Source organism: Esox lucius, chromosome 14, assembly GCF_011004845.1.
Source record: "Esox lucius isolate fEsoLuc1 chromosome 14, fEsoLuc1.pri, whole genome shotgun sequence".
Classification (NCBI taxonomy): Eukaryota; Metazoa; Chordata; class Actinopteri; order Esociformes; family Esocidae; genus Esox; species Esox lucius.
Window position 1 is genome coordinate 16,230,382 of NC_047582.1, and position 25,438 is coordinate 16,255,819.

At 43.3% G+C, this 25,438-nt stretch overlaps 2 protein-coding genes across 6 annotated transcripts; both read right to left on the bottom strand.

Moving 5' to 3' along the window:
- Positions 1-4,258: 4,258 nt before the first annotated feature.
- Positions 4,259-15,451, bottom strand: lzts3 (leucine zipper tumor suppressor family member 3). 4 transcript variants are annotated; one of them, XM_020053267.3, is made up of 7 exons: positions 15,219-15,451; positions 11,186-11,940; positions 8,658-9,275; positions 6,349-6,477; positions 6,008-6,199; positions 5,547-5,777; positions 4,259-5,356 (listed from the first exon to the last, which is right to left on the bottom strand). In XM_020053267.3, the coding sequence occupies exons 2-7, from the start codon at positions 11,852-11,854 to the stop codon at positions 4,421-4,423; spliced, it is 2,775 nt and encodes a 924-aa protein (XP_019908826.3). In that variant the 5' UTR covers positions 11,855-11,940; positions 15,219-15,451; the 3' UTR covers positions 4,259-4,420. The 4 variants fall into 4 exon arrangements, with proteins under 4 accessions (XP_019908826.3, XP_028981144.2, XP_028981146.2 ...); XM_029125311.2 differs by having other exon boundaries at positions 11,021-11,940; positions 15,219-15,450; XM_029125313.2 differs by lacking the exon at positions 15,219-15,451 and adding an exon at positions 12,859-12,873 and having other exon boundaries at positions 11,021-11,940.
- Positions 15,452-19,407: 3,956 nt separating this feature from the next.
- LOC105015099 lies at positions 19,408-24,937 on the bottom strand. Of its 2 annotated transcripts, none has more exons than XM_010877961.3 (4): positions 24,780-24,937; positions 23,019-23,198; positions 22,716-22,877; positions 19,408-22,197 (listed from the first exon to the last, which is right to left on the bottom strand). In XM_010877961.3, the coding sequence occupies exons 2-4, from the start codon at positions 23,194-23,196 to the stop codon at positions 21,764-21,766; spliced, it is 774 nt and encodes a 257-aa protein (XP_010876263.1). In that variant the 5' UTR covers positions 23,197-23,198; positions 24,780-24,937; the 3' UTR covers positions 19,408-21,763. The 2 variants fall into 2 exon arrangements, with proteins under 2 accessions (XP_010876263.1, XP_010876262.1); XM_010877960.3 differs by having other exon boundaries at positions 24,749-24,937.
- Between the last annotated feature and the right edge of the window lie 501 nt (positions 24,938-25,438).

Below are 25,438 nucleotides of genomic sequence, written 5' to 3' on the forward strand. Positions count from 1 at the left end.
ACAGTATTAGCCAAAAGCGAACTCAGTTCCCTCAAGTAGCTGTTCACTAGATAATCACTAGAGGGCTCTCCTATTCTAAATGAAAGTAAAGTTTTATCATTATGCAAGTGGCTCCAATTATTTTGATATCATGCCATTAATAATGTGATAATAAATAAAATAACATATTATATCCTAAAACGTACATGATAATATAATACTAAAATTGGCAAAAATTTATTGACTGTATCCTAATAATTACGACAGACGATAGCCACTATTTCAAATGATTAGATAATTCAGATATGGATTTTACATAGTGTCTGTGTCTGTGCGTATGTTATGTACGTTACTAAATGAAATTAGTATTCAAGGTGATTAAATGATTTGATCACGTCTTTATTAATTAAATTCATATTAGATATGTTTTCTTCAAGCCATTTTTCAGTAACACAAAATAAGAAATAATACAAAATAATACAAAAAGAAACATGGTAGCATTTTGTCTTTTAAGACAACAAGAGTTGAAATAACAATAAAAAGAAACAGGAAATGGTTTTTAAACATTTGCTTTAGCTATAATTTGTTGTAAAACAAAATTAAAAAGATTTCATATATGTATATATTTATATATTTATATTGAAATAGTTTAAAAAATAAAAGCGGAAATGTCTGTCTCATTAATTCACAATAATCCTCTTAAAGTATTCACACTCAATAGCTTGATATATTTGAATATATATGTACACGTAATAAATAACAATTATATTTACATCCAAGTACACTGTCTTTCTGTCTCTACCAAGAACACAGCAGGACACAACAGAAGTACATAGCAGCAAATGTTGTCTCCAGACAGAGGGTATGTGGGCCACCAGCCCTCGCTCTATCTCTCTTTTTCCTTTCCTATTTCCTCACCCTCACACCAACAAGCCCTCTTAATAACATTCTTTAAATCCTCACTTCATTAACCCATCACTTCACAAAGGTATTCTCTAATTATTCCAGACCCATGAAAAAATATATGTCAACATATACTGTACACACTATAATGTTTAGAATAGTTCAATATATTGTAAAATGTCCCATTTAGCCAAATATAATCTTGATATCTATAAAGGTAGTATATATTGACATATACATTGTTTTTTTCTTGTCAAATTAGGGTGGGTCCTGTTCAAACAAGTACACCACACAAAACGTCCTATCTCAAAGAATCATTTCTAAAATGCTTTACTTTTCCTATAAAGTTTGAATCTCACTGTTAGTAACTAACACCATCATGTCTGCTGGCTCAGCTACAACCTGCTGCTAGTGGCATTAAATAGACACTTTGCTCAGACAAGCAGCTTCATTGACCAACCTTTAAGTAATCATTAATGAATCACTAACAAACCCTTTTCTGTCACTTTCAGAAATATCAAGAGAGACCAAAAGCATCTAGAACATCAATAAATTACAAGTTGCATTTAGCTGTTGCCTACGTAGTTTCCAAAAGAAGAAAAATGCAAAAAAAGTGATTTGCAGCCAATTCTTCATCCCGGGATGGATCAAGCCATTTTGTGTCAGTTGTTGCCGCCACACGGTGGCCATCCTCAGTCACTGCAGCTAATGACAGCCCAGCAGAACCTACATGTACAGCATTGCATGACTGAAGAAACAGAAAACAAAGGCTTCTAAACCCAACAATACAATGTGCCATTCATATATCAAAAAAATCAATCAATCAATCAAATTTTGATATAACATGCTGTTCATTATTCACAGCTGCAGTTCTGTCAAAGATTTGGAAATCTCTGATTCGTTTATACAACAGATCCGGTCAAGAAATCCTATACCTTTGGGTTCCGAAGCCTCATGTTCCTTTTTTAACCAATCATCTTTCACACCACTAACCCCTAATCACATGAAAATGCAAAATACTTCTGGAAAAGAAACCACACCCGTCCCTTAAAACAGATCCTGTACCCTAACCATATGCTGTGTTTCCTCAGTGATTTGGTGTGGTGGTGTGTTCTGTTAGCGCAAATAAAGTCACAGGGGGGGCAGTGTGGGTGGATCTCCCCCTGTTCACCTGAATCATACACGTCTTTACCTAGTTCCTAATGGTGGCCATGTGAAGCAAACTGAAGAAATGGCCCTGGACCAGTTGTTGAGGGCACATAGTAACCACACTTGCCCAACAGTCGTGCCTCAAATCTGAGACGTATCCCAGTAGTGTTCGATGTTGTCTTTCAAGACCCTTTTTTATAAAACTCATACGCTGCCTTTATATTGTCATTCATCTTTTACAGACAAAATCTGCAAGATCGTTGTTTCCTTTTCCTACATTCACAATATTTGCTAAGTGTACTACATGTTTTAGTAGTAGTATTTTGATTGATTTAAACCAACTCTACAAGTTTTTCCCGCTAACAATAGTTTCATAGAAAGCTGAAGCCACCGAGGTGTTGCACCTGGACTGGACTTGTGTTGACCTGTGTGCTAAAGTATTCAAAACATGTTTCTCATAATCCTGTCATAGTAAACTCAGTGAGAATACAGGAAACCCAGCACAAATCTATGAAATGGAATAAGCCTCTATCCCCTTGTATACACATTTGGAATAATCCATCTCTCCCTACAATTTAAAAGACAGCATATTTAAGTAATGGGCATAAAAGGGAATGATTTCCTTTTTGCATCATTATGACAAGGGGACACTCCTCTCATTTGACCAACTAAGTCCTTCAAAATTTTTGCAGATTTGACACATCATTCTTTCTGTGCAGCAAACACTGGACGGGCTAGAAGAGTCAAAGACTGAGACTATTTTAAGGCAGTCCGGCAAACCTATAAAACTGATTTCCACTGTTTCTGGGGTTTGATAGAGGCTTTTCCTGATTACACAAAATATGTAAAGTCATAATGAGAGGAAGACCTGGGAGAAGCTATTAATGATGATGAATGAAAAGAAATAGGTTTCCAATTCCTAATCCTGTCATATGATCTCAGGCATAAGATTGTGCAGTATAAAATAATCCATAGGACAATACTACACAAAAGTGAAAATGAATAAAATGCCATTCCTCTGCTTGAGGTCTAAAAAAAATTAATGAACACCCTGTACCTACTTATGTTACGGTCTAGTGAAAGTTGACTGTATTCTGGCAAAAAGTATGTCCTTTCATCTGCAGATTTACATTCGACATAGCTAAGAAATGCATTGGCATTAATTAGGCTGGTTATCCTCCCATAATGTCATAATGGCAAAATGGATGTCAAGCCATGTATCGCTGGATGTTAGTCATTATAAGACGAAAGGGTGTACTGGGTGACTTTCAGAAAGTCTGCATGCCTTACATTGAGTACTGTAAGGCAAAAGAACACAAGTCAACATTGAAAACAAACCCATCAAACAGTTCTTGCATATGCACCTACATATTTGCTGAGTGACTTGGAATTTGGGCTGCCCTGTTCTCTTCCTAGAGGTCTACAAAATCCTTTTCCATAATTGTAATTGGTACCATAACTTCTGGATTGCCAATACTTGGTAACAGTCTGGTTACTGGTGTTCTTTTTCATCATGGTGCCAGTGACTTTCTCTGATGTAGCAAACTTAAACGTGCGTAAAGGTGCGTAAGGTGACTATGATCCGATTGCAGGTTCATTACTGGTAATTGAAAAAGATGTGATGAGATTAGGCTTCCATGTAGCTGATTGTGGGTTTGCAATCCCTAACCCTGTTTGTGAAGGTAAAGAGAGTTCAATATGATGATTCTTAAATTACGTCTTTGGATGCTGTCTTATGTGTTTATCTGTAAACAGTATGAGAAGACTTGTGTCCGTTGTGTGTTTATCTGTATACAGTATGTGTGGATTTATGTCTGGGTTGTGTGTTTATCACAGTATGTGTAGATTTGTCTGTGTTGTGTGTTTATCTGTATACAGAATGTGCAGATTTATGTCTGTGTTGAATATATATTTTATTTTTCTCAAACAGTTCCCTTTGGGGAAACCCATTTTGAGTGAGATATGTATGAATTGTAATATCTTTCCTGCTACAATAAAATATTAGATATAAAAATGCAATATAATAATGACAACGTAACAATAGCTTTTCCAGGAGTGACTCTTGACTTGCCTAGTCGTGGACAGCAGATCAACTGATCTGAAACCTGCACAAAACAGGGATTGGCTCTGAATACAAGTCTGATATTTTTTTTGTTTTCCTCCCCCCTTCCCGGTGGTCCTCCATCCATAGTGCAGTGCGTCCTAGGACTGCCCCCCCCCCCCCCCCCCCCGTAGTTGTTTGTACAATTACTTACTGTACCAAATGAATGCTATTGATACAGGTGCTATGCGGTAGTGTTTTGTTACTGTAAAGGTTTGTATAAAGCTGAATTGAACATACTGTGTCTGCACTACACTGAAGGACCAAGGATCCAGAGCAAATAACCATCTAGATCTCAGTGGACTCAATCCTCTCCAGGCGGGTGGACACAGGCCAGGGGGGGGCCAACTGGTGCAAGCTGGGGGGCAGATTCTTGTCCTCGGCCAGGGGAGGTGGGGACATAGACAAGGAGAGGGAGGGCAGGGGGGTGACTGGGGCGGGCAGAGGGATGGGGGCAAGGGACAGCGGGGGTGGTGAGGTGGGTGAGGGGGTGGTGTTGGTGGAGGTGAGCTTAGAGCCCAGCTGGCCTACACGGAGCTCCAGAGCCTGGTTCTTCTGCAGGGTCTCCACGTAGCTGAGCTGCAACTGGGCCTGGTACTTGAGCACACGCTCCTTCTCGTCCATCCACACATGGCGCTCCTTTTTGAAGGTGAGGGCCTGTCGCTCACGCTGCTGCCGCTCCAGACGCAGCTCGCCCTGGAGCCGCTCCAGTTGCCTGCGCAGGTCCCCTGACTCCTCCCAGTGCTGCTGGGCCTCCTGGCGCTGCTGGTGGGCCTCCTGGCGCTGCTGGTGGATTTCTTGGCGCAGCTGAGCCTCTTGGCGCTGGTGAGCCACCTCTTGACGCAGGTGGGCCTCCTGACGCTGGTGGGCCTCCTGACGCTGGTGGGCCTCCTGACGCTGGTGGGCTTCCTGACGTTGGTGAGGCTCCTGGCACTGGTTTGCCTCCTGGCGCTGAACTTTAGCCTCATCACTCTGCGAACTCAGTATGGCATCCGGGGGAGGTACAGGAGGGGGAGGCAGGGCCGGGAAGGAGAACGCAGAGCCCTCAGGTGGGCTGTGTGGGGAGGGAAGCCCCCCTCTGGTCCTGGATGCTTCCCTGCTCCCTCCACCACCTCCTCCACTTGCCTCAATTGCTCTTTCTCTCACACTGAGCTCACCCAGGGCCCGCTTCAGACCCACTACTTCAGCCTCAAACATGCCCAGCTTGTCCCTCAGCAAAGACACCTGGGGATGCACACAGAGGGTCAGTCAGTACGGTCAGATAGAGAGGCAGTGTCTTTGCTGTGAGTATCTGTATGCACTGTGGCGAGTCAAAAGATCAAAATGTGTAGTAACGTATTATGGACAAAGTGGAAGTATTTTCCAAAGTGTAGCCGATCTTTCAGGCCCTTGACTTTTGGCACCTCAACCCTACCTCGGTGAGCGTCCTCTGGAGCTCCCCCTCGCATCGCTCCAGCTCCAAGCTCTTGGTGCTGTAGGAGTCCTTGAGGCCCATCATGGCCTCCTCGCGATCTCTCAGCTGGGCATTGGCCTCTTTCAGCTGGCCTCGCAGTGCCACCATCTCCCCCGCCCGCTGGGTCACCTCCGCTTGGCTCTCCCTTAGCTGCTGCTTGAGCAGGGAGATCTCCCCTGCCTTCTGGCACACCTGGGGGGCATGGGGCAGGGAAACGATATGGGAGAGATTAACTAGTACCCTGGTGAAGGGCATGTCTTTTTCTTTTTTTTTATGAATATGCAATTTGATCGCTGGTTTAACACAGTTTTGCCATTTAGACATTAAGCAGTTCTGTTCAGACCTCATCCATCTCCGTAGTAACCCATATCATTCCCGAGCCACACACATATCTCCCCCTCCACACCATCCCCCTATCTTACCTCCCATTTGGTCTCCTCCAGGCGGGGCAGGATATCAGCCTGTTCCTTCCTGTAGTCCAGGCACTTCCTCTCCAGTTCCTCTCTTTGGGCCAACAGTGCAGCCATCTCCTCCTGCAGGCGCCGCTTGTCCTGCGACAGGCGACTGATCTGGGCCTGCAAGGCACTCTGGGAGCGCTGGGCACGTCTTGTCACCTGGGTGAGAACAACAGTTTGTAGAAGGGAAATTAATTGTGACATTTGGAAACGGGTGTACCGCTGGCCAGTGCTACTGAGTGAACCCTAACACCCACAGATGCAGAGTCTATTATTGTAATGTCTATCTGCTGTGGTTATGCGGTCACCTGCTGCAGACGGGAGGCGTAGTTCTGCCGCAGCTCGTCCATTTGGCGCTCCCACACTCGCTGCTTCTCCTCGAACACCTGGACGATGGCTGCCTCGCTCTGGTCCAAGTTACGACGCATGTGAAGCACCTGGGAGAGGGACGGAGTAGAAGAAGTGAGGTACAATGAAAATGTATTGCGAGCTTAAAATCATACCAACCGCTGCAGGTTTATTTAACAAAATGGCAGCCATGTACCATTAAGGTAAGTGAATGAGGACCAATCCCTTGCACTATTATTTCAGACCCAAGGGTTTGTGTCCTACCTACTTGACAGTCAGCAAATAAGAATACACTTGTCCACATCCATTACAGCTCAGTACATTTCCTGACGAAGTTCAACCTTAAGTATCTTAATTTGTAAGTATTATGCACACAGGATGTTTTTTGGTACAGTTAAACATGACAGATGTCGTAAGGGGTACATCAATTTGGGATATGAAAGTAGCCGAGTGGTCAAGAGTGTTGGGACAGTAATCGAAAATATAATCCAAAACACAACCAAAATTCCATAATGCTGGAATATAGAGGCAAAGTAATTCATCTTCACTTGACTGTAGCATAGTTATGAGAGTTGGGATGATTTACACTCTTTGATACTTTTTGTTTGTTGGCTGGTTGTACAATATCCTGTCTTACAGTATCTCACAAAAGTGAGTACACCCCTTACATTTTTGTAAATATTTGATTATATCTGTTAATGTGACAACACTGAAGAAATGACACTACAATGTAAAGTAGTGAGTGTACAGCTTGTATAACAGTGTACATTTGCTGTCCCCTCAAAATAACACAACACACAGCCATTAATGTCTAAACTGCTGGCAACAAAAGTGAGTACACCCCTAAGTGAAAATGACTCGTTAGTGTTACAAGGTCTCAGGTGTGAATGGGGAGCAGGTGTGTTAAAGTTGGTGTCATCGCACACACACTCCCTCATACTGGTCACTGGAAGTTCAACATGGCACCTCATGGCAAAGTACTCTCTGAGGATCTGAAAATAATTATTGTTGCTCTACATAAAGATGGCCTAGGCTATAAGAAGATTGCCAAGACCCTGAAAACTGAGCTGCAGCACGGTGGCCAAAACCATACAGCGGTTTAAACGGACAGGTTCCACCAGAACAGGACTCGCCATGGTCGACCAAAGAAGTTGAGTGCACATGCTCAGCGTCATATCCAGAGGTTGTCTTTGGGAAATAGACGTATGAGTGCTCCTAGCATTGCTGCAGAGGTTGAAGGGGTGGGGGGTCAGCCTGTCAGTGCTCAGACCATAGGCCGCACACTGCATCAAATTGGTCTGCATGGCTGTCATCCCAGAAGGAAGCCTCTTCTAAAGATGATGCACAAGAAAGCCCGCAAACTGTTTTCTGAAGACTAAAGACATGGATTACTGGAACCATGTCCTGTGGTCAGATGAGACCAAGATAAACTTATTTGGTTCAGATGGGGTCAAGCGTGTGTGGCGGCAACCAGGTGAGGAGTACAAAGAAAAGTGTGTCTTGCCTACAGTCAAGCATGTTGTTGGGAGTGTCATGGTCTGGGGCTGCATGAGTGCTGCAGGCACTGGGGAGCCACAGTTCATTGAGGGAACCATGAATGCCAACATGTACTGTGATATACTGAAGCAGAGCTTGATCCCCTCCCTTCGGAGACTGGGCCGCAGGGCAGTATTCCAACATGATAACAACACCAAACACACCTCCAAGACGACCACCGCCTTGGTAAATAAGCTGAGGGTAAAGGTGATGGACTGGCCAAGCATTTCTTCAGACCTAAACACTATTGAGCATCTGTGGGGCATCCTCAAAACAGAAGGTGGAGGAGCGCAAGGTCTCTAACATCCACCAGTGATGGCGTCATGGAGGAGTGGAAGAGGACTCCAGTGGAAACATGTGAAGCTCTGGTGAACTCCATGTCCAAGAAGGTTAAGGCAGTGATGGAAAATGATGATGGCCAAACAGAATATTGACTCTTTGGGCCCAATTTGGAAATTTTCACTTAGGGGTGTACTCGGTTTAGACATTAATGTCTGTGTGTTGTGTTATTTTGAGGGGACAGCAAATGTACACTGTTATACAAGCTGTACACTCACTACTTTACATTGTAGCAAAGTGTCATTTCTTCAGTGTTGTCACATGAACAGATGTAATCAAATATTTACAAAAATGTAAGGGCTGTACTCACTTTTGTGAGATACTGTTAAGTCTCTTCCAAGGCCTATTACTGACCACCCTCTCCATTTTGCTCTGTCCCTCTCTTCTTTCTCACCTCTTGCTCTCTCTCCCATAACCGGTCCTCCAGGTCCTGGATGAGGTCATCGGAAGAGGGCGAGGGGCGAAGTGGAGCAGGGGCGTCACTCAAGTGGCTGAGCCTCTGATAGGAGGAGGAGCTCTTTCCGGAGGAGGAGCGACCACTGTCCGAGGCGCTCAGTCCATTCTGGTATCCACTATTACCGGCACCACTGCTGACACCACCAGGCTTGTCCAACTTCTCCAGAGCCCCCGTGGCTCCCAGGCGATTGATGTGGCTGGTGGAGGCACTAAGGGGCCCCAGGACAGGCGGTGGCCCGTAACCAGAGCCGGAGCCCGTGTAGGTGGGCAGGCTGGTTAGAGAGTTCCTCCCCGAGTCAGACAGGCTCCCCTGGCCTCCGCCCCTGCCGCTGGCCCCACCTCCCCCTGCTCCTCTGTTACCTCCACCTCGGCTACCAGGGCTGTCCGTGTCTCTGAGGGGTCCAGGTGCATTGGGACCCCCACCACTTCCAGCCCCTCCTCCGGTGCTACGGCCTCCTCCTCCGGTCAGAGGGGGGCACACCAAGTTCTGCATGGAGTGGAAGCTCTTGGGCACCACAGGCTTGAAGGCTGAGGGGCGGACCAATCCATCGATGGTCTGGGTAGGGAAGTGTAATGGCATATGTTGTGAAATATAATGCATTGTACGATATCATGTGATGATTAGGTCTCCAAAGATTATGAATCTGCTGCTAAATATACACTCACCTAAAGGATTATTAGGAACATCATACTAATACTGTGTTTGACCCCCTTTCGCCTTCAGAACTGCCTTAATTCTACGTGGCATTGATTCAACAAGGTGCTAAAAGCATTCTTTAGAAATGTTGGCTCATATTGATAGGATAGCATCTTGCAGTTGATGGAGATTTGTGGGATGCACATCTAGGGCACAAAGCTCCCGTTCCACCACATCCCAAATATGCTCTATTGGGTTGAGATCTGGTGACAGTGGGGGCCATTTCAGTACAGTGAACTCATTGTCATGTTCAAGAAACCAATTTGTAATGATTCAAGCTTTGTGACATGGTGCATTATCCTGCTGGAAGTAGCCATCAGAGGATGGGTACATGGTGGTCATAAAGGGATGGACATGGTCAGAAACAATGCTCAGGTAGGCCGTGGCATTTAAACGATGCCCAATTGGCACTAAGGGGCCTAAAGTGTGCCAAGAAAACATCCCCCACACCATTACACCACCAACACCAGCCTGCACTGTGGTAACAAGGCATGATGGATCCACGTTCTCATTCTGTTTACGCCAAATTCTGACTCTACCATCTGAATGTCTCAACAGAAATCGAGACTCATCAGACCAGGCAACATTCTTCCAGTCTTCAACTGTCCAATTTTGGTGAGCTTGTGCAAATTGTAGCCTATTTTTCCTATTTGTAGTGGAGATGAGTGGTACCTGGTGGGGTCTTCTGCTGTTGTAGCCCATCCACCTCAAGGTTGTGCGTGTTGTGGCTTCACAAATGCTTTGCTGCATACCTCGGTTGTAACGAGTGGTTATTTCAGTCAAAGTTGCTCTTCTATCAGCTTGAATCAGTCGGCCCATTCTCCTCTGACCTCTAGCATCAACAAGGCATTTTCGCCCACAGGACTGCCGCATACTGGATGTTTTTCCCTTTTCACACCATTCTTTGTAAACCCTAGAAATGGTTGTGCAAGAAAATCCCAGTAACTGAGCAGATTGTGAAATACTCAGACCGACCCGTCTGGCACTAACAACCATGCCACGCTCAAAATTGCTTAAATCACCTTTTTTTTCCCATTCTGACATTCAGTTTGGAGTTCAGGATTGTCTTGACCAGGACCACACCCCTAAATGCATTGAAGCAACTGCCATGTGATTGGTTGATTAGATAATTGCATTAATGAGAAATTTAACAGGTGTTCCTAATAATCCTTTAGGTGAGTGTATATGTGTGATATAGCTAATTTACTATATTTTATTAATAAATGGTATGCAAAGGATGAGTAAAACAAAATGTATGTACTGTAAGACCTTTACAGAAAAAATCAGTAAGAGCTACATGAAGGATATTACAATGCCTGGAGGTGTTGATCGGCGAGGAGATCATATTTGATGTAAACAACTCCCTGTCATAATGGGAACAGCAGATACTGTTTACTGACTTAAAGCAGGTAGGTAACTGAGTACAGTATATCAGTACATTGCAGATCTTAAATACCTGCAATCTGGCAAGTACATAACACAGGCCTGTAGGTACAAAAACATACGTGCAACACATTTTCAACAATCCCCCTAACACATGCATGCACGCAGCCGAAAAAGACAGACGGAATGAAAGATGGACAAACACATACAGAGTGACCCACCTGAACCTGTTCTAGCTTCCCGGAGATGGGGAGGATATTGGGGGGGTTGTTATGGTTGTCCACCATAGCTGCGCCAGGGCCCGTCTCCTTGTACTGAGCCAGTTGTTGGCTACTGTTCTTATCATTGTTCAGTGAGACGTTGTTCCCGCAAATGTCTAAACTCACCGCTCCTCTCTGCATCTCTCTTCCTGCATCACGCCCATCCCTCTGGTCACGCCCATCCCTCTGGTCACGCCCATCTCTCTGGTCACGCCCATCCCTCTGGTCACGCCCATCCCTCTGGTCACGCCCATCCCTCTGGTCACGCCCATCTCTCTGGTCACGCCCATCCCTCTGGTCACGCCCATCATGCCTCCCACCTCCATTCAGAAAGACTGCATTGGTCACCTGCCTATCACTGTTACTGGCTGCTGCTACTGCTCGGTTCCCATTGGAAACACCCCTGTTGCCATTGGAAACTTGTCTGTTGTTATTCGCATGGGAAGGGGCGCCTTCACAGAGAGGCAGAGGACGGTCACTTCCGTAGTACGAAGATGAAGAGTTCTCCACTGTGGCAAAGCTGCGTTCGTCTGCTGTTGTCCCCTTAGCATGAGTCAGGGGAGGAGGTTGCTGAGAGGACCGTTCGATGCTGTAACTCCTGTCTTCCAAGCCCCTGCCCCTGTGGGTGGAGTTGGAGGTGGAGGAAGAGAATGGTGGGGGTGGGGGGGCGCGAGGCAGGCTGTTCTGCTGGGTGGTGCGGGTGCCCACGCTCCGCATAGCGATCTCCTGCTGCTGCTGCTTCTGGCCAGAGGAGGTGGTGGTTGAGGAGGATGCCCCACTGGCCACACTGCCCATGCCCTGGGGCCCCCCCCCTCACTCAATCCCCCGCTCTCCACACGCGCTGTGATGGAGGGCAAGTAGGCAGCACCGATAGACAGACACTGCAGGACACGGAGACAGAAAGGGGAGCTGATTAGGAGAAAGGTACAGACACACACAAACTGTTAGTAAATGCACAAAAACACAAACAATTTCAAACTTGTCAAACGTGAAACCTCATAGGATGAAAGAGAAAGAGGACTACACAGAGACACAACCAGCTGGTAGTTAATAATAGACTACAAACTGAGTAGACAGGCGCAAAAACACACGATTTATACAGATGTTGTAGGATATGAATACAGTCATGTATTAGCACAAGTGCCATAGGTCTAATATGCTAGCCTGGGCTTTTGATATAATACATATATTTGTATACAATGTGATGCTGACTGAAATTCTTCCTCCTCATCTTCCTCCCCTCTCCCCTGATAGAGTGGGTGAGGTCATCTTTTCACCCGCTCCTTACTTCCCTCCACCCATGCTCCCCCTCCTCCACATAGCAATGAGGTCCCAGTCACTCTCACCCACTCTCTTAAACATCATTCAAAAGCTATTTAGGTGATTCAAACGTATCTATAAAAATGGTTACTGGATGACCTATAGATCTCTTTACCTTTCAAATATGACGTATTTTCCAAAAAGTGAAAAATAATGTTAAGTATATTCTAGGAGATCAAAAAAAGATTTAAAGAAATAGTGCTCCTCTCCCTCTAGTTAAATATATGTACCGGAAATATACATTTGTAAATGTACTATAAATCAACTGTAAATTACTGTAAATGAATGTACAGGATCAACTCTTACCACCCATATCTCATTATGTCTTATACTCACCAGCCATTACTTTGTTAATAAAGATGATTCTGATTAATAGGATTTGTTCAAATCAGTACAAATGATTATTAATTTATTTGAAATATTTCTACATCTGCACAAACAGATTGAAAATCCCGAATGTACAATGACAGAAAGCTTACAGTGCTCACTGGTCCGACAATCTTCTTGTCTTGTTCCATTCTCACCCTTTCCCTCACTATCTCACACTCCGCTCTGTGATTGGTTAGCAGCGCAGGTTTTTTGCACACCTTGTACAAAGGCACGTTAACCCCTTGTATTCAGTCATACACACACAAGATGTTTTCCTTGCGCCAATGATAATGACAAGGCACATTTTTTGCATCTTTCTACTAATGTGGTGAAAACCATGGGAGGCATTTTGTAAGTACTTCATTGTAAATACAAGTATTCAGTTTCTGTGGAAATAGAGATACTGTCCATGGATAAATAGTATCACAGCGCAATAAGGAACACTCCATATAATTATGATCATATCTCTGCTCCTGAACCACACCCAGGTGGAACACTGATTACTCAACTTAATATATTATACTTAGTGAACATTAACCCAAAGATAATATCTGAGTTTATAGTGGATTGTAGTTTAATACTATTATCTGAGCAAAGATTCAGCCAAACATTTGTTTGAATTCCCTCTCTACATTGTCTCTTCAACTCTTGAAACCTATCAACTTGAATCTATGACTAATATTTTGTAGTGATGTTATAAGGTGACTATTGACATTATTTGTTGTGTAGGACATGAGAACCAATTGGTTTGTGAACAGGGTTGTACTAATCCTTAGGATAAGATGCTGTGTCCAGAACGGCAGAGGGTGCAGTACTGCCTCAAGCCCAGCAGATGGCCCTATTCCAGTGTTGGCTGAGCTGTGGCACGTGCCTACACTCCCCTCACTGCCACAGTTACACACTCCTAGGCATTACATCATCGGCTCCATGCTTCATACAGTGTGCACACAGGCAGGCACTCTCTCTGGTGCGCGCACCCCACTCATTCTCACACTTCCAAGCATACACACTCCCTCTCTCAAAAAAGTATTCTCAATTCACCTTCTCAACATGTATGAGAAAGGCCAGTCATTTTGGTTATTTTGCTAAACATCCAAACCAACTTGCTTGAAAATATAATTAGATTATTAGCAGTACACGTGTATTTACTAGATTATTAGATCTACACATATGTACATGCACACACATACACGCATACACACACACACAGCAACATTTTCCAGACATTTTGTACTGTATTGTACATACTTATGAACCTAGTTTTTCAAACCTTGACGACTGATTAGCTGAAAGCCATGGCTCTGTATATATCTATATATACACCCACACATATTATATATATACAATATACATACTACACTCACACACAAACTTTGGTTAGGCCTAATATAGGCCAGACTTAGAAGCCCTAAGAGCAGTTAACATTGGGAACAGAGCTAAACACTACACTGTGGAATACTCAATAGGCCCATTTTATCAGAGCTCCCTTTCCATTACCATTCAATTAGTCTACTATTAATATGTCTAGAACAACACTCATTCTTGCTCCCACTTGTAGTCCATACATACATGTATTATGGAATTCATATTAAGTCAATAATACATTTATTCACTATATTTGGTAGTTATGTAGGCCTACAAATCTGCTTTTTGTATGTGTCCATGCCAACTACTCTAATAACATTTATTTTTAGTGCCATACTCGGTCTACATTCTGCTGTAGGCCATGTGCTCTTAGTCTGTCCATTTATGCTCTTCATGTACTCAAAATCATCTCCATTATTTCTGCAGCAGCTACAACAACCTCCCCATCATCCCTTCACCGCACAGATGTGCACACTGGCAGGGTGACTGTCAGCTGACGCGGCGATGCAAGAGCACAATGGAGAACACTCGCTTCTCCGTAGCAGCAAAAAAGACTAAGCGAGCCACTACAGGTGAGAACAACGAAATAATTAACATCATACATCCCCCGTTTCTGTTTTTCTTTAATTTTACGCATTACATCATGCGTGTGTCACGCCAATCGCTCTACACTACTCCACTCGCCGCTCTCTCTCGTGGGGGAAGCTGTTCCAGGAGCGAGCTCGAGCGTGCATCGGCAACAACTCGCGCGCACAACCCCTGGCTTTTGCCGGATCCAGCCGTCTATACTTTCACTCCAATGAGCAATAGGTCTAATAACAAACACGGTGTATCAATGTCTCACCTTCCATCTCGATCTGCACTTATCTGTCTGCCACAACAACCTTTGAATCAACCCAAATCCCTCTCACTGTCAGCGTGCAACATGTAGGCTTAAGCGGATAATGGATTGGCAATGCGGTGAATGGCGATAAATATAGAAAAACGCAGGTGTAGCTTAGATGTGCACCGCGCTGCGTCGCCTACTAGGTGCGCGTATTTCGCTATGGAAATGAAGGAGCTTTCGGCTCCATCACCTCATAGCCTACAACAGCTCCGCACTTACTATTAGCCGCAGAAGCAGCACAGACAACTCCGAATAAAGCCGAATTACTTCGCACCACTGCTCCTCGGCAAGCTGTCCAATTCGGCCCGGTTCGGGGTTGGCGGATAGGAAAGGTGGAGCGGCAGTATAGCCTGCTCGTGTGGTTCTGGTTGGGGGAGGCTGCAGCCTCTATTGCTTGTAGCAGAGATCGGGTGATGGAGGCAGCGAAAGGATGCGTGCATCAGCTGTGTCACACACCCACCTCCGCCCCGCCCCTTCTGATGGACCACAGCACCGCCCCCTTTGCCAGACCGGCTCCGCGCAGTCGTACACACTTCAGCAACAAAGGTGTGAATTCTTCTTCCACCTCTGAATAGAACACAATGTATTGATTGTGTTCCACACGGAATACACAACAAATAATTTAGGCTACCGGAAAATGGGGACAACTTGTCTTGGTGAATACAAACAAGTATGCATCTGCACATTCTATTCTTTATACATCTGTATATGTATTATGTTCAGATGGCAGCAGTACAGAAATACACATGACCAGTAGGATATATGTGTGTGTGTGTGTCAAACTGCAGTTCTTAGTACTGAGGGCAAGCAAGGCCTTGGGCAAACATGATGGCTAGTTCCCAGGGGCAGAGAGCAGAGCTGGCTCTGTCTGTGTAGGTGAGTAACTAGAGCCTGAAATCAGCTTCACTCAGGACTAGTCAAGAGAGAAAGAGAGAGAGAGTATTGGAAAGCTGGGTATGGAGAGATTGCAGAGAGGCGATAGTGAAAGAGAGAAAAAAAGAGAATAAAAAGGAGCAGGGAAAGAGGGCCAAGAGAAAGAACAATTTCCGATGTCGAAGCAAGGACAGTACTGTCATCAGGTCTGGAATGGGAGATTTAGTTTTGGTCAAAGCCTAAAAACACCAGACAAATGCAAGTTTTGACTTCAGAGTACTGAGTTCAAAATCATGGTACTCACACACATGATTTATAGGGATGCAAAAGCATTACAATATGCTGTACTTTTCCAGCAAAACACATGCTTTGAATTACATTGCATACGAGTGTTACTTGTTTTATTTGGAATAAATCACATTCTTTTCACTAAGCTTTCCAGTGTCAAGAAATGTTGGACTCCTTTCCAAATCATAATGCCTTCTTCATAAACACTCCACTGTGTGCCAAACTGATACAAACTGTTTTCCGCATAGAACCGTGTCAACGTAATTAGAAAACAGCCCTGTTCCTTCTCACCAATGAAGTCTTGCACACAAGTTGCACACATTATTCATGGTACACTATTTTACCTATCATCCACACACAACTGTTGTGGACCCACAGTGACCCACTCCCACTTGGGACATTAATAAATACACAGTGTGCCTGCTCAATTCATGCTTTAATACACACAGAGCACCGGAAATGCAAGTAACTGCTCTTTCACTCTTCTGAGCGGCCATGACTGAATCTAAGTTAAGGTGAGACAAGGAGGGTCAAAGAAAAGGGAGGGAGAAGAAATAAAAGGGGGATCTCACAGCTCCGCCAGTTGGCTTGTCACTGTCATTCTCTCCTGATCTCCCTCTCCACTCCTCCATGTGGAAAATAACAGTACTTACTGTCCCAGCCCCTCTGAGATACCAATAGCATACCCTAACTCCATCATCCTTGAAGTAGGTACACACACAAATCTTTACACATACATGCATGTTTTTAGAAAGCTCTGGTGAATGTTCCCCATGGCTCACATGCAAATTCATTTTCAGGGAATAAAAGAAACATGATGTTGTTCTGAAACCGCACCATAAATCTTCCTTTCCATCCATCTGAGCAGAATAAATCAGTGCCCGTTCGTACATGTACCTAGATGCGTATGTGTGATCATGTCCATGCAGGCTACACTCAGTCATCAGTGCCACAGCACCACTTAAATAGGCTTGACTCTCCACTGCCTCTCTCCACTCCTCATTCACAAATTCACTGGTGACATCAACAATTTGTCAAGGTTACTATGGCAATGGTTTCTGTCCAATGGGAGAAGGATGGTGAAGTCATGTGACAGCATAGAGGGCGAGATGGAGGAAAGAACAGATAGGGGGCTGGTGATGAACATAACCAACCTTATGCTCCTCTACTAATAGGCTAAATATAGGCAAAACTCAACCATATTCTCCAGATATTTTGTACTAACCAATACTGCTAAATTCATTGCTTGAAAGAGGAGACAAATTCACAGCGAGTCCAGCCTTTACATTCAGAAAACTTAAGGAAAAACATGTAGGACAGTGATGAGGTAGAGAGCTATATTTAGAGCCATCTGATTGTCCATGAAGAGGAGCAAAGATTATCAGTCCCTATAGTGTGACATATACCCCAGTATGAATACTGAATGCAACAGAGACAGGGGTCGTATTCAAATAATACCCAGCTGTGTTAGATGTTCCCACAAAACGTAAGAACCTCACATCACATAAATGTTACCTTTAGAACCCAGCAGAACAGTCAGATATACTAATTTGGTAGGCCCATACATATACACAGACATTAAAATAAACGTAAACGTAAGACAATTTTATTTCCTATGATTAAAGACGCTAGGTGTAATTTCATAACAACAAGTACCTCTATTCAAATCACTAAACTGACCACCAGTCAAGGTTCAAGCATTGACAGTGTTTTCTAGTAAATGAGTGTCTGGAAGGCCCATGGGCAAGGCAAAACGGCCAGCATCACTCAGGGAACAGGTAGGCATCGTCAGCAGGGAAATCCTAAACTCATCGCACTTCAGCATCTCCCTCAGGTGTCTTAGGTGCCTGCAAAACTCAAGTGATGAGCACGCCCTCAAGAACTGCGGTCACATGTGACTTCCTCATTGGAAAAACTGGGAAAAATGAATGGAGAATATTGCAGAGAATATGCAGAATATTCACAAAACTGTTGGGAGATGTTGAGATGAGACAGGACTACAACAAAATTGGAGAAGGGGAAAAAAAAGATGTACCTAAATTGATTGTATGATAGCTACCACTGGTATTTGCTAGGTGAATAGAACGGCATCAGGTATATAAAATGATTAAATACAATTCCATAACCTTGTAAGAAATGGTGCCCTTTTGTGGCAGTTCAAACCTGAATAAAAACAATTACATCATTCATTATGTTATTACTAGCTAACTAGTACCATGTAAGCATTTCTGTGAAAACTTGGTCAGTTGACTCCCAGCAAGCACCATAATTTGTTAGATGATCTTGTTGTTTAGGATTAAGATTATGTTGTGATGATATTGGCTGTAAATGAACCTGAGAAGACACCAAAACATACAGCAGATCAGTGGCAAGGAGAGAAAATGGACTGAAAAAGTGATTTTTTTTTTGCACATTTACATTACCTGAAAAACAGTTTAATGAATAAATAATACAAAAACAGTTTAATGAAATAAATAACAACAATCAAGAGTTGATTTCAAATATATCAATATGACCCTAAAACACAAGGGAATGTCTATATACCTGAGCAAGAAGTTGAGGGCTGGTTTCCCAGACAGAGATTAGAGTCTCTCCATAATATTTTTTTTTTAGCCAGTAGTTCAGAAAGTAGCACTCAAGTCCTGTATTAGATCTCCAAGAATTGAGAAATACAATGTGTGCAGCATGTTGTGACCCTTTCCCTATTTTTCTAGGTGTGTATTGTATCCGCTGTCACTTGAAAGGCAAAGGACTTGAGCTGAGTGCCTGGAAATTGCTAATTGGGTTAAACATGTAATTCTACTAATGGATTATGCATGCATAAACCTCACATGAACATATCCATCCCAAAGCAAAAACAATAAAAAAATATATAAACCCACCAAAATTATAAACGCAACACTTTTGTTTTTGCCCCCATTTATCATGAGCTAAACTCAAAGATGTAAGACTTTCTCTATGGACACAAAAGGCCTATTTCTCTCAAATATTGTTCACAAATCTGTCTAAATCTGTGTTAGTGAGCACTTCTCCTTTGCCTAGTTAATCCATCCACCTCACAGGTGTGGCATATCAAGATGCTGATTATACAGCATGATTATTGCACAGGTGTGCCTTAGGCTGGCCACAATAAAAGGCCACTCTAAAATGTGCAGTTTCACTGTATTGGGGGGGTCGGGGGGGGGGTCCGAAAACCAGTCAGTATCTGGTGTGACCGCCATTTGCCTCACACAGTGCAACACATCTCCTTCGCATAGAGCTGATCGGGTTGTTGATTGTGGCATGATAATGCATGGCCCCATGTTGCAAGGATCTGTACACAAAGAAAGTCTCAGATCTTTGGGTTCAGCTCATGATAAATGGGGGCAAAAACAAAAGTGTTGTGTTTACAATTTTGTTCAGTGTATATAGTCAAAGTGCTGGAACAAGTCTTTCAGCCTTGTCTTGAACAAAAAGAAGTCCAACGAACATGCTTCCTAGTCCAGGAATAAACATAATCTTTGGCATTTTCTGTCAAGAAGCATTAAACATTTAAAGAGATTTTAGCAGATTTCTGTTGAAAATCTTTTTTTAAATCTTGAAATTCCACATTGATCAGTATTTGTAGCTTGTTGTCTACTGTCGACACATTGTAAACACCCCTTCTCCTGCAGTAAGTGATCACAATGTCAGGACACTGGTTTAAATCCAAAAGATGACACCTTACACAAAACAATGTCGCCTTCACTGACATGGGGCTTGACATTTGATATTTAAAACCAGAGAGTGCCCCTTATTGGCAGTCCAACACCATTTACCGCAGCATTTAATCTACCATCTAGAAACTGACATATACCTTGACTGAGTTTACAGGCACCCAAGCTGCCATAAGCAGTTGCTAGATTGTGATGAGACAAGGTGTCTATATTACATTATTAAGCCCCAAACCCAGACAAGGCTGAATTGAACAACCTTCCACAAGTCCTGAGATGGGTGGGGGATCCAATGGAAACAAGCAGCCAATGATCAGTGCTTTGTCTTCTTTAAATCGGGGGTTATGGTTTGTCTTTAACACCATCTAGAGTTCCCAATAAAGGAATGACAAGAACTAGTTCAGAACTCGAGCACTATAGTTGGCAGTAAATCACCAAAATAAGATGAACGCATTCATCAAAAAGTTAGATGTATATTTACAACATTAAAATGCATTTCATGCTCTCGTTTTGTGCTGTGTATCTGAAAACATACTACCACTCAAATATAGTTACTTAAACCCAAGTCTGGCGACTAATAGCATATTGTTTGTTATGAAACCAGAAACATTTAGGTACACAAATATTCAATAGTATATCAAGTCCTATTGAATGGCAAATAGTTCTGTATTTCTGAACGAAGCACACCAGAGCCAGAAAGGTTGCTCTGTCTGATAAACAACTCACATGGTCCCCATAATCCAGATGCCTTTGAGGCAGTCTCCATTTTGAATGGCAGTGAGAATACCTATACTAAAACTACATTTTGGCCACTAGAGGCCTCTAACCTACTATGGGGGCTTATAACCAAATATAGAAGTGCCTGAGGCGTGTAGTTCGTCACCAGTTACAATAGCCACTAAGTCAGAAGGCCTGCTTACTTGGCCAAACTTGTGAACCTGTGAGGCGACTTCCACATAATCTTAGTTTCCCCTAAAAAACATAACTTCCTGTTGTTTTGAATGCCACTGAGGCTTTGGGGTCATCCTACAACCTCATTGGATGATGTTTGTATGGGCCACCCTTTAATGGATGACGTTCAAATCAATGGTAAGGGCTGAAGCTTATTGGCTAAAAGTCAGATAGTTAGTCGAAACCTAAATTCAAATCATAGATTATCCTGATTGTATTACTGTGAATGAGAATTAGTTCTTCATCAGCATACCAGGTTAAACTAAAATGTACAAACTACACAGATCCAGTGAAGGATGTTCCATAGCCTCCTTGAAAGTGATAAACACCATAGTGCAACATTATGCACTGTCTGAACTTCTTCTTAACCCAAATTGTTTCCTTGCTTTGAACAGGTACAACTATTAACTGACCTAACCACACCCCAATGGTTACTTCTGCCATGAACGGGAACAGGCCCATTAATGATAGTTATAACTATCCCTTCAATGCAAGTGCCGGACATGTTCAACTACAAGAGCAGGAAGAGCATATAATTATACAAAACAATACAAGAGCCCCTCACATTCCCTGGTCACGCAGACAGAAAAGTAACCATGTTACAATTATGTCACAGTTCTTCAAATATAACAGTAAGCTTAAGTACCACTGACCTGGGTTGAGTTTGAGAATCTGAACCTAAACTCCCACAAGGGTAAGAAATTTGTTTTTTTTTTTTTTTACTCCTTGATATGTAACGGCAGGAAACACAGACCCACGGCGAGAAGGCATATCTCAGGCAGACAAACAGTGAAATCAATAAAATGTATTTTTCTGCGCATAACTGGATTCCATTAGTAATAAGGAACCAACACAAGCCCAGGGAAAGGGCCAGCACTGCTGCTGAATGAAGTCTGTTACAGAGCAAGCGTGGTCCTGGTTTGCATTCTACCAATTCAGATTACCTTTTGGGCCACACATTCAAACAGAAAGCCTTTCAGCCGTATCCACCTCCCCCTGGGTCAGTTCAGGGAACACCTCCTCCCCCCTGCTGTCTTTGTCAGACTGTCCCACTCCATGCCCCCTGGGGATGAGGGGCTCTGTGTCACTGTCGTCTCCTTCCACCACAGCGGTGTGCTCCCTCTGGGTGGAGGCGGGGTTCCCGGGGCCTCTCAGGCTGATCACAGAGCCCACGCAGGAGAAGAGCAGGCTTAGCATGGCGATGTAGAAACTTTCCCCAGGGTACAGCTGCATACCCGCGGACCCTCCGCGTCCACGGCTCCTGAAGCCAGACCTCGGCCAGGTCCAGCCTCCTACCCAGTCTCCCATTAGCACAAACTTGTCCTCCTGAAGGTTGCAGTAGATGACATAGAGGCAGGCCCCACACACTCCCAGCACAGACAGGAGGAACGCCACTGGAGAGAGGAAAGAGAAGGTAGAGAACGAGGGACCAGGAGGGACACAGAGGGCAACATGCTAATTAATCCCAGAGAGAAATGCTGAGTGAGAGACCAACATGGATCAGAAAACATGGATCCTGTCATTTTAATACACTTTATATTTTATGAGACCTGCAGGAGTGCATCTCCAGGTGATGACAGTACTGTGACACACCCTGAGGCAGCGTTCTGACACACCCTGAGGCAGCGTTCTGACACACCCTGAGGCAGCGTTCTGACACACCCTGAGGCAGCGTTCTGACACACCCTGAGGCAGCGTTCTGACACACCCTGAGGCAGCGTTCTGACACAACCTGAGGCAGCGTTCTGACACACCCTGAGGCAGCGTTCTGACACACCCTGAGGCAGCGTTCTGACACACCCTGAGGCATTGTTGTGTCAACAACAGAAAAACATACAGGCAGCAAAAGAGACCAAAAGTAGAAGAAGTAAAGAATAAAAAACAAACCTAAGAAAGAAAAGAAGTAGGTCACCTGTGGAAATGTGAAGTGACAACACCAGTCGAGGGTGGGACATCCCAGCTCCCAGGAAGTCCAATAGGAAGGAGGAGCTAGAGAGCAGGACAGCAATGTAGCACAGAGCGGCCATAACATAGAGAAGCCACATCCCCCAGCCATTTATGCCACCCAGAGGACCTGCAAAGAAAGAACACACTCAGATCTACGCACTTGGCCATACACAGAGGCTTCTGCCCAATCAGGAAATACATACTGCAAACAGGTCAATCAATAGAGTCACATGTCTTTCAAGCACTCATGGTTGGTGTCCTTCCTTACCTGTGTCAGTGAGGTTCTGGGCAGCATGCAGTGTGAAGGCCACTCCATAGATGAGTTGTTTGCCTTCGGGGTCTGTACTGTTTCTGACTTGGATCCAGTTGGGGTCGGCAATGGACGTGCACAGGGACACCAGCGTGAAGCACTGGCACACCGCAGATGGAGACATACTCAGAGTCATGGCTAGATGGGAGACAACAGACATATCAAGGCATCTGAATTTGAACCGGTTGCTGCTTTAAATTTTTGCTGTTTTATAAAAGCCATATTAATAGACTTCTATGGACTTACAGCTAGCTCTTAAAGTAAGCACTTAATCAAGTCCTTAATCAAGCTCTCCAGAGAGCTGGCCCGAACTGCAGCATATTAGTTACATTCCATCACCACATAAAACAAACATTTCAAACATAAATGCATACATACTAGTAAAGGTACGTGGCTTTTAGCAGGTGTGATGCAAGCTAGGTGTCAAAACATCTTCCACTTCATTTCACCAAAGGAAGTGTCTAAATAATTCAAGATGAACACCTTCAATTGAAATATGGTTTTATTTTTTGTGTTTATAAATAACAAGCGTTGCTTTCAAATTTTACACTCAGCAGCCACTTCATAGGTGTACCATATCTAGTATTGGGTAGGACCTCTATTGTTTCTACCCGCTTCAACGTTTGACACATTATTCAGAGATGTCTTTCTGCACATTACTGTAGTAAAGAGTGGTTGTTTTAAAAAGTGTGTCTTTCTGTCAGCATGACCAAGTCTGGTCATCCTCCTCTGACCTCCCATTAACAAGGAAGTTGCCACTCACTGGATGTTTTTGGCTTATTTAGACCTGTGCATGAAAATCCCAGGTCATCAGCTGTTTCGGAGATGATGTAACCATGTGTGGCACAAACAATCACACCACAGTTACAATCAAGCCTTTCCCATTCTAAAGTTTGTCAATGGAAATATTTTATATAGAGTTGAAGCCACACGATTTGCTGTTTGGCTGTTTGTGTAAACGTGCAGGTTTACCCAATAAAATAGCAGGGTGTCTATTCTCAGATTCTATTGTAGAACATTTGTATACATTTAGAAATGACAACACTCTCCATACATATTCCTTCTATTTCAGGGCACCAAAAGCATTGGCTAGACAGGTGTTTCTGGTTCGGGATGTTCTGTCACATCATTTGTGTCAGCATGGGAAAACTGTCTATGTCCACACTTCATTCTAGGCTCTGCATTTTACTTCAGTGGATTATGCTATTGATGAGTGCAAACATACAGACCAAATAAATTAATTCAAATTAAGGAAGCTAATTATGGCTAAAAAATAAAAGGCTTACTGAAACAAATGTTTAGATAATTAAGAACGATTTTTTTTAATTTATACTTATAACCACTCACTTTTTTAGAATAGTCAAATTAGGACCCCAAAATCAGACCCGCGCTAACTTCTAACCTTTAACCATATTACATGTCAATTAAACCGGCTACGTGCATCGAATAAAATCGATCAAATTATGTGACAACTACTACATAACGGAATGATAACGAACTGTCACTGTAGAAAAGAAAAGTCATGAAATGTAAATCACTGAGAAAATCTGTTGCGAATCAATAGTATAGATATTTTAGATTCACGAGCACAATAACACAAACGTACCCATGCCAGTGCGTTCAGAACTAGGTTAGCTAATGCAAACGCATTAAAACATTATTTAACGTTAGTAACTAATCTTACTCACCAGAAAAACGAAAGCAAAGAAATCCACGAACCTAATATAATTTTATACTTATCGATGACAGACGAGTGCGGCCAAATCTATTTTTCTGAGTGTCAAAGCACGATATTCGATTATTAAAATTTCATTTAGCTACAGTTAACAGTTTTTGATGACAGGGAGAATGAACGGAGATTGCCAATGTATCTATCTACTAACTTCATCAGCGTCTTGTGAGCAACATTAAAAAAAACACTTCCGGGTCAAGAAATTTGAGAAAATTTCAAAATAAAAAAGGCCACGGTATTATTTCAGAACTGATATAAATTGAATTGATTAATAAAATATACCTCTCAAAACATTGATAACAATTAATGTGTTTATATCTAAGAGTTATTTCAATAAAAAGTGAGTATTTCAAACATTTTCCAAGGGCAGAATTCAGACAATGCGAATGGTTGAATATGGAATAAATATTAACTCATAGCTCAAAAACTATTGTCAGTGCCAGATTGTAAGAAATGTTCAGGAGAGTGTGTTGGGTAAGACAAACCTGTCTAATCAACACAATATTTTCCACACCCTCTTTAGCCCCCAATGCAATACATAATAATATGGGATACGTATTGCCCTATACAGAAAAACTATTATATACGACGCCGTGAATGTATTGAAGAAAATGTTCAGGAGACTATATTGAGTTAGGATATGTAT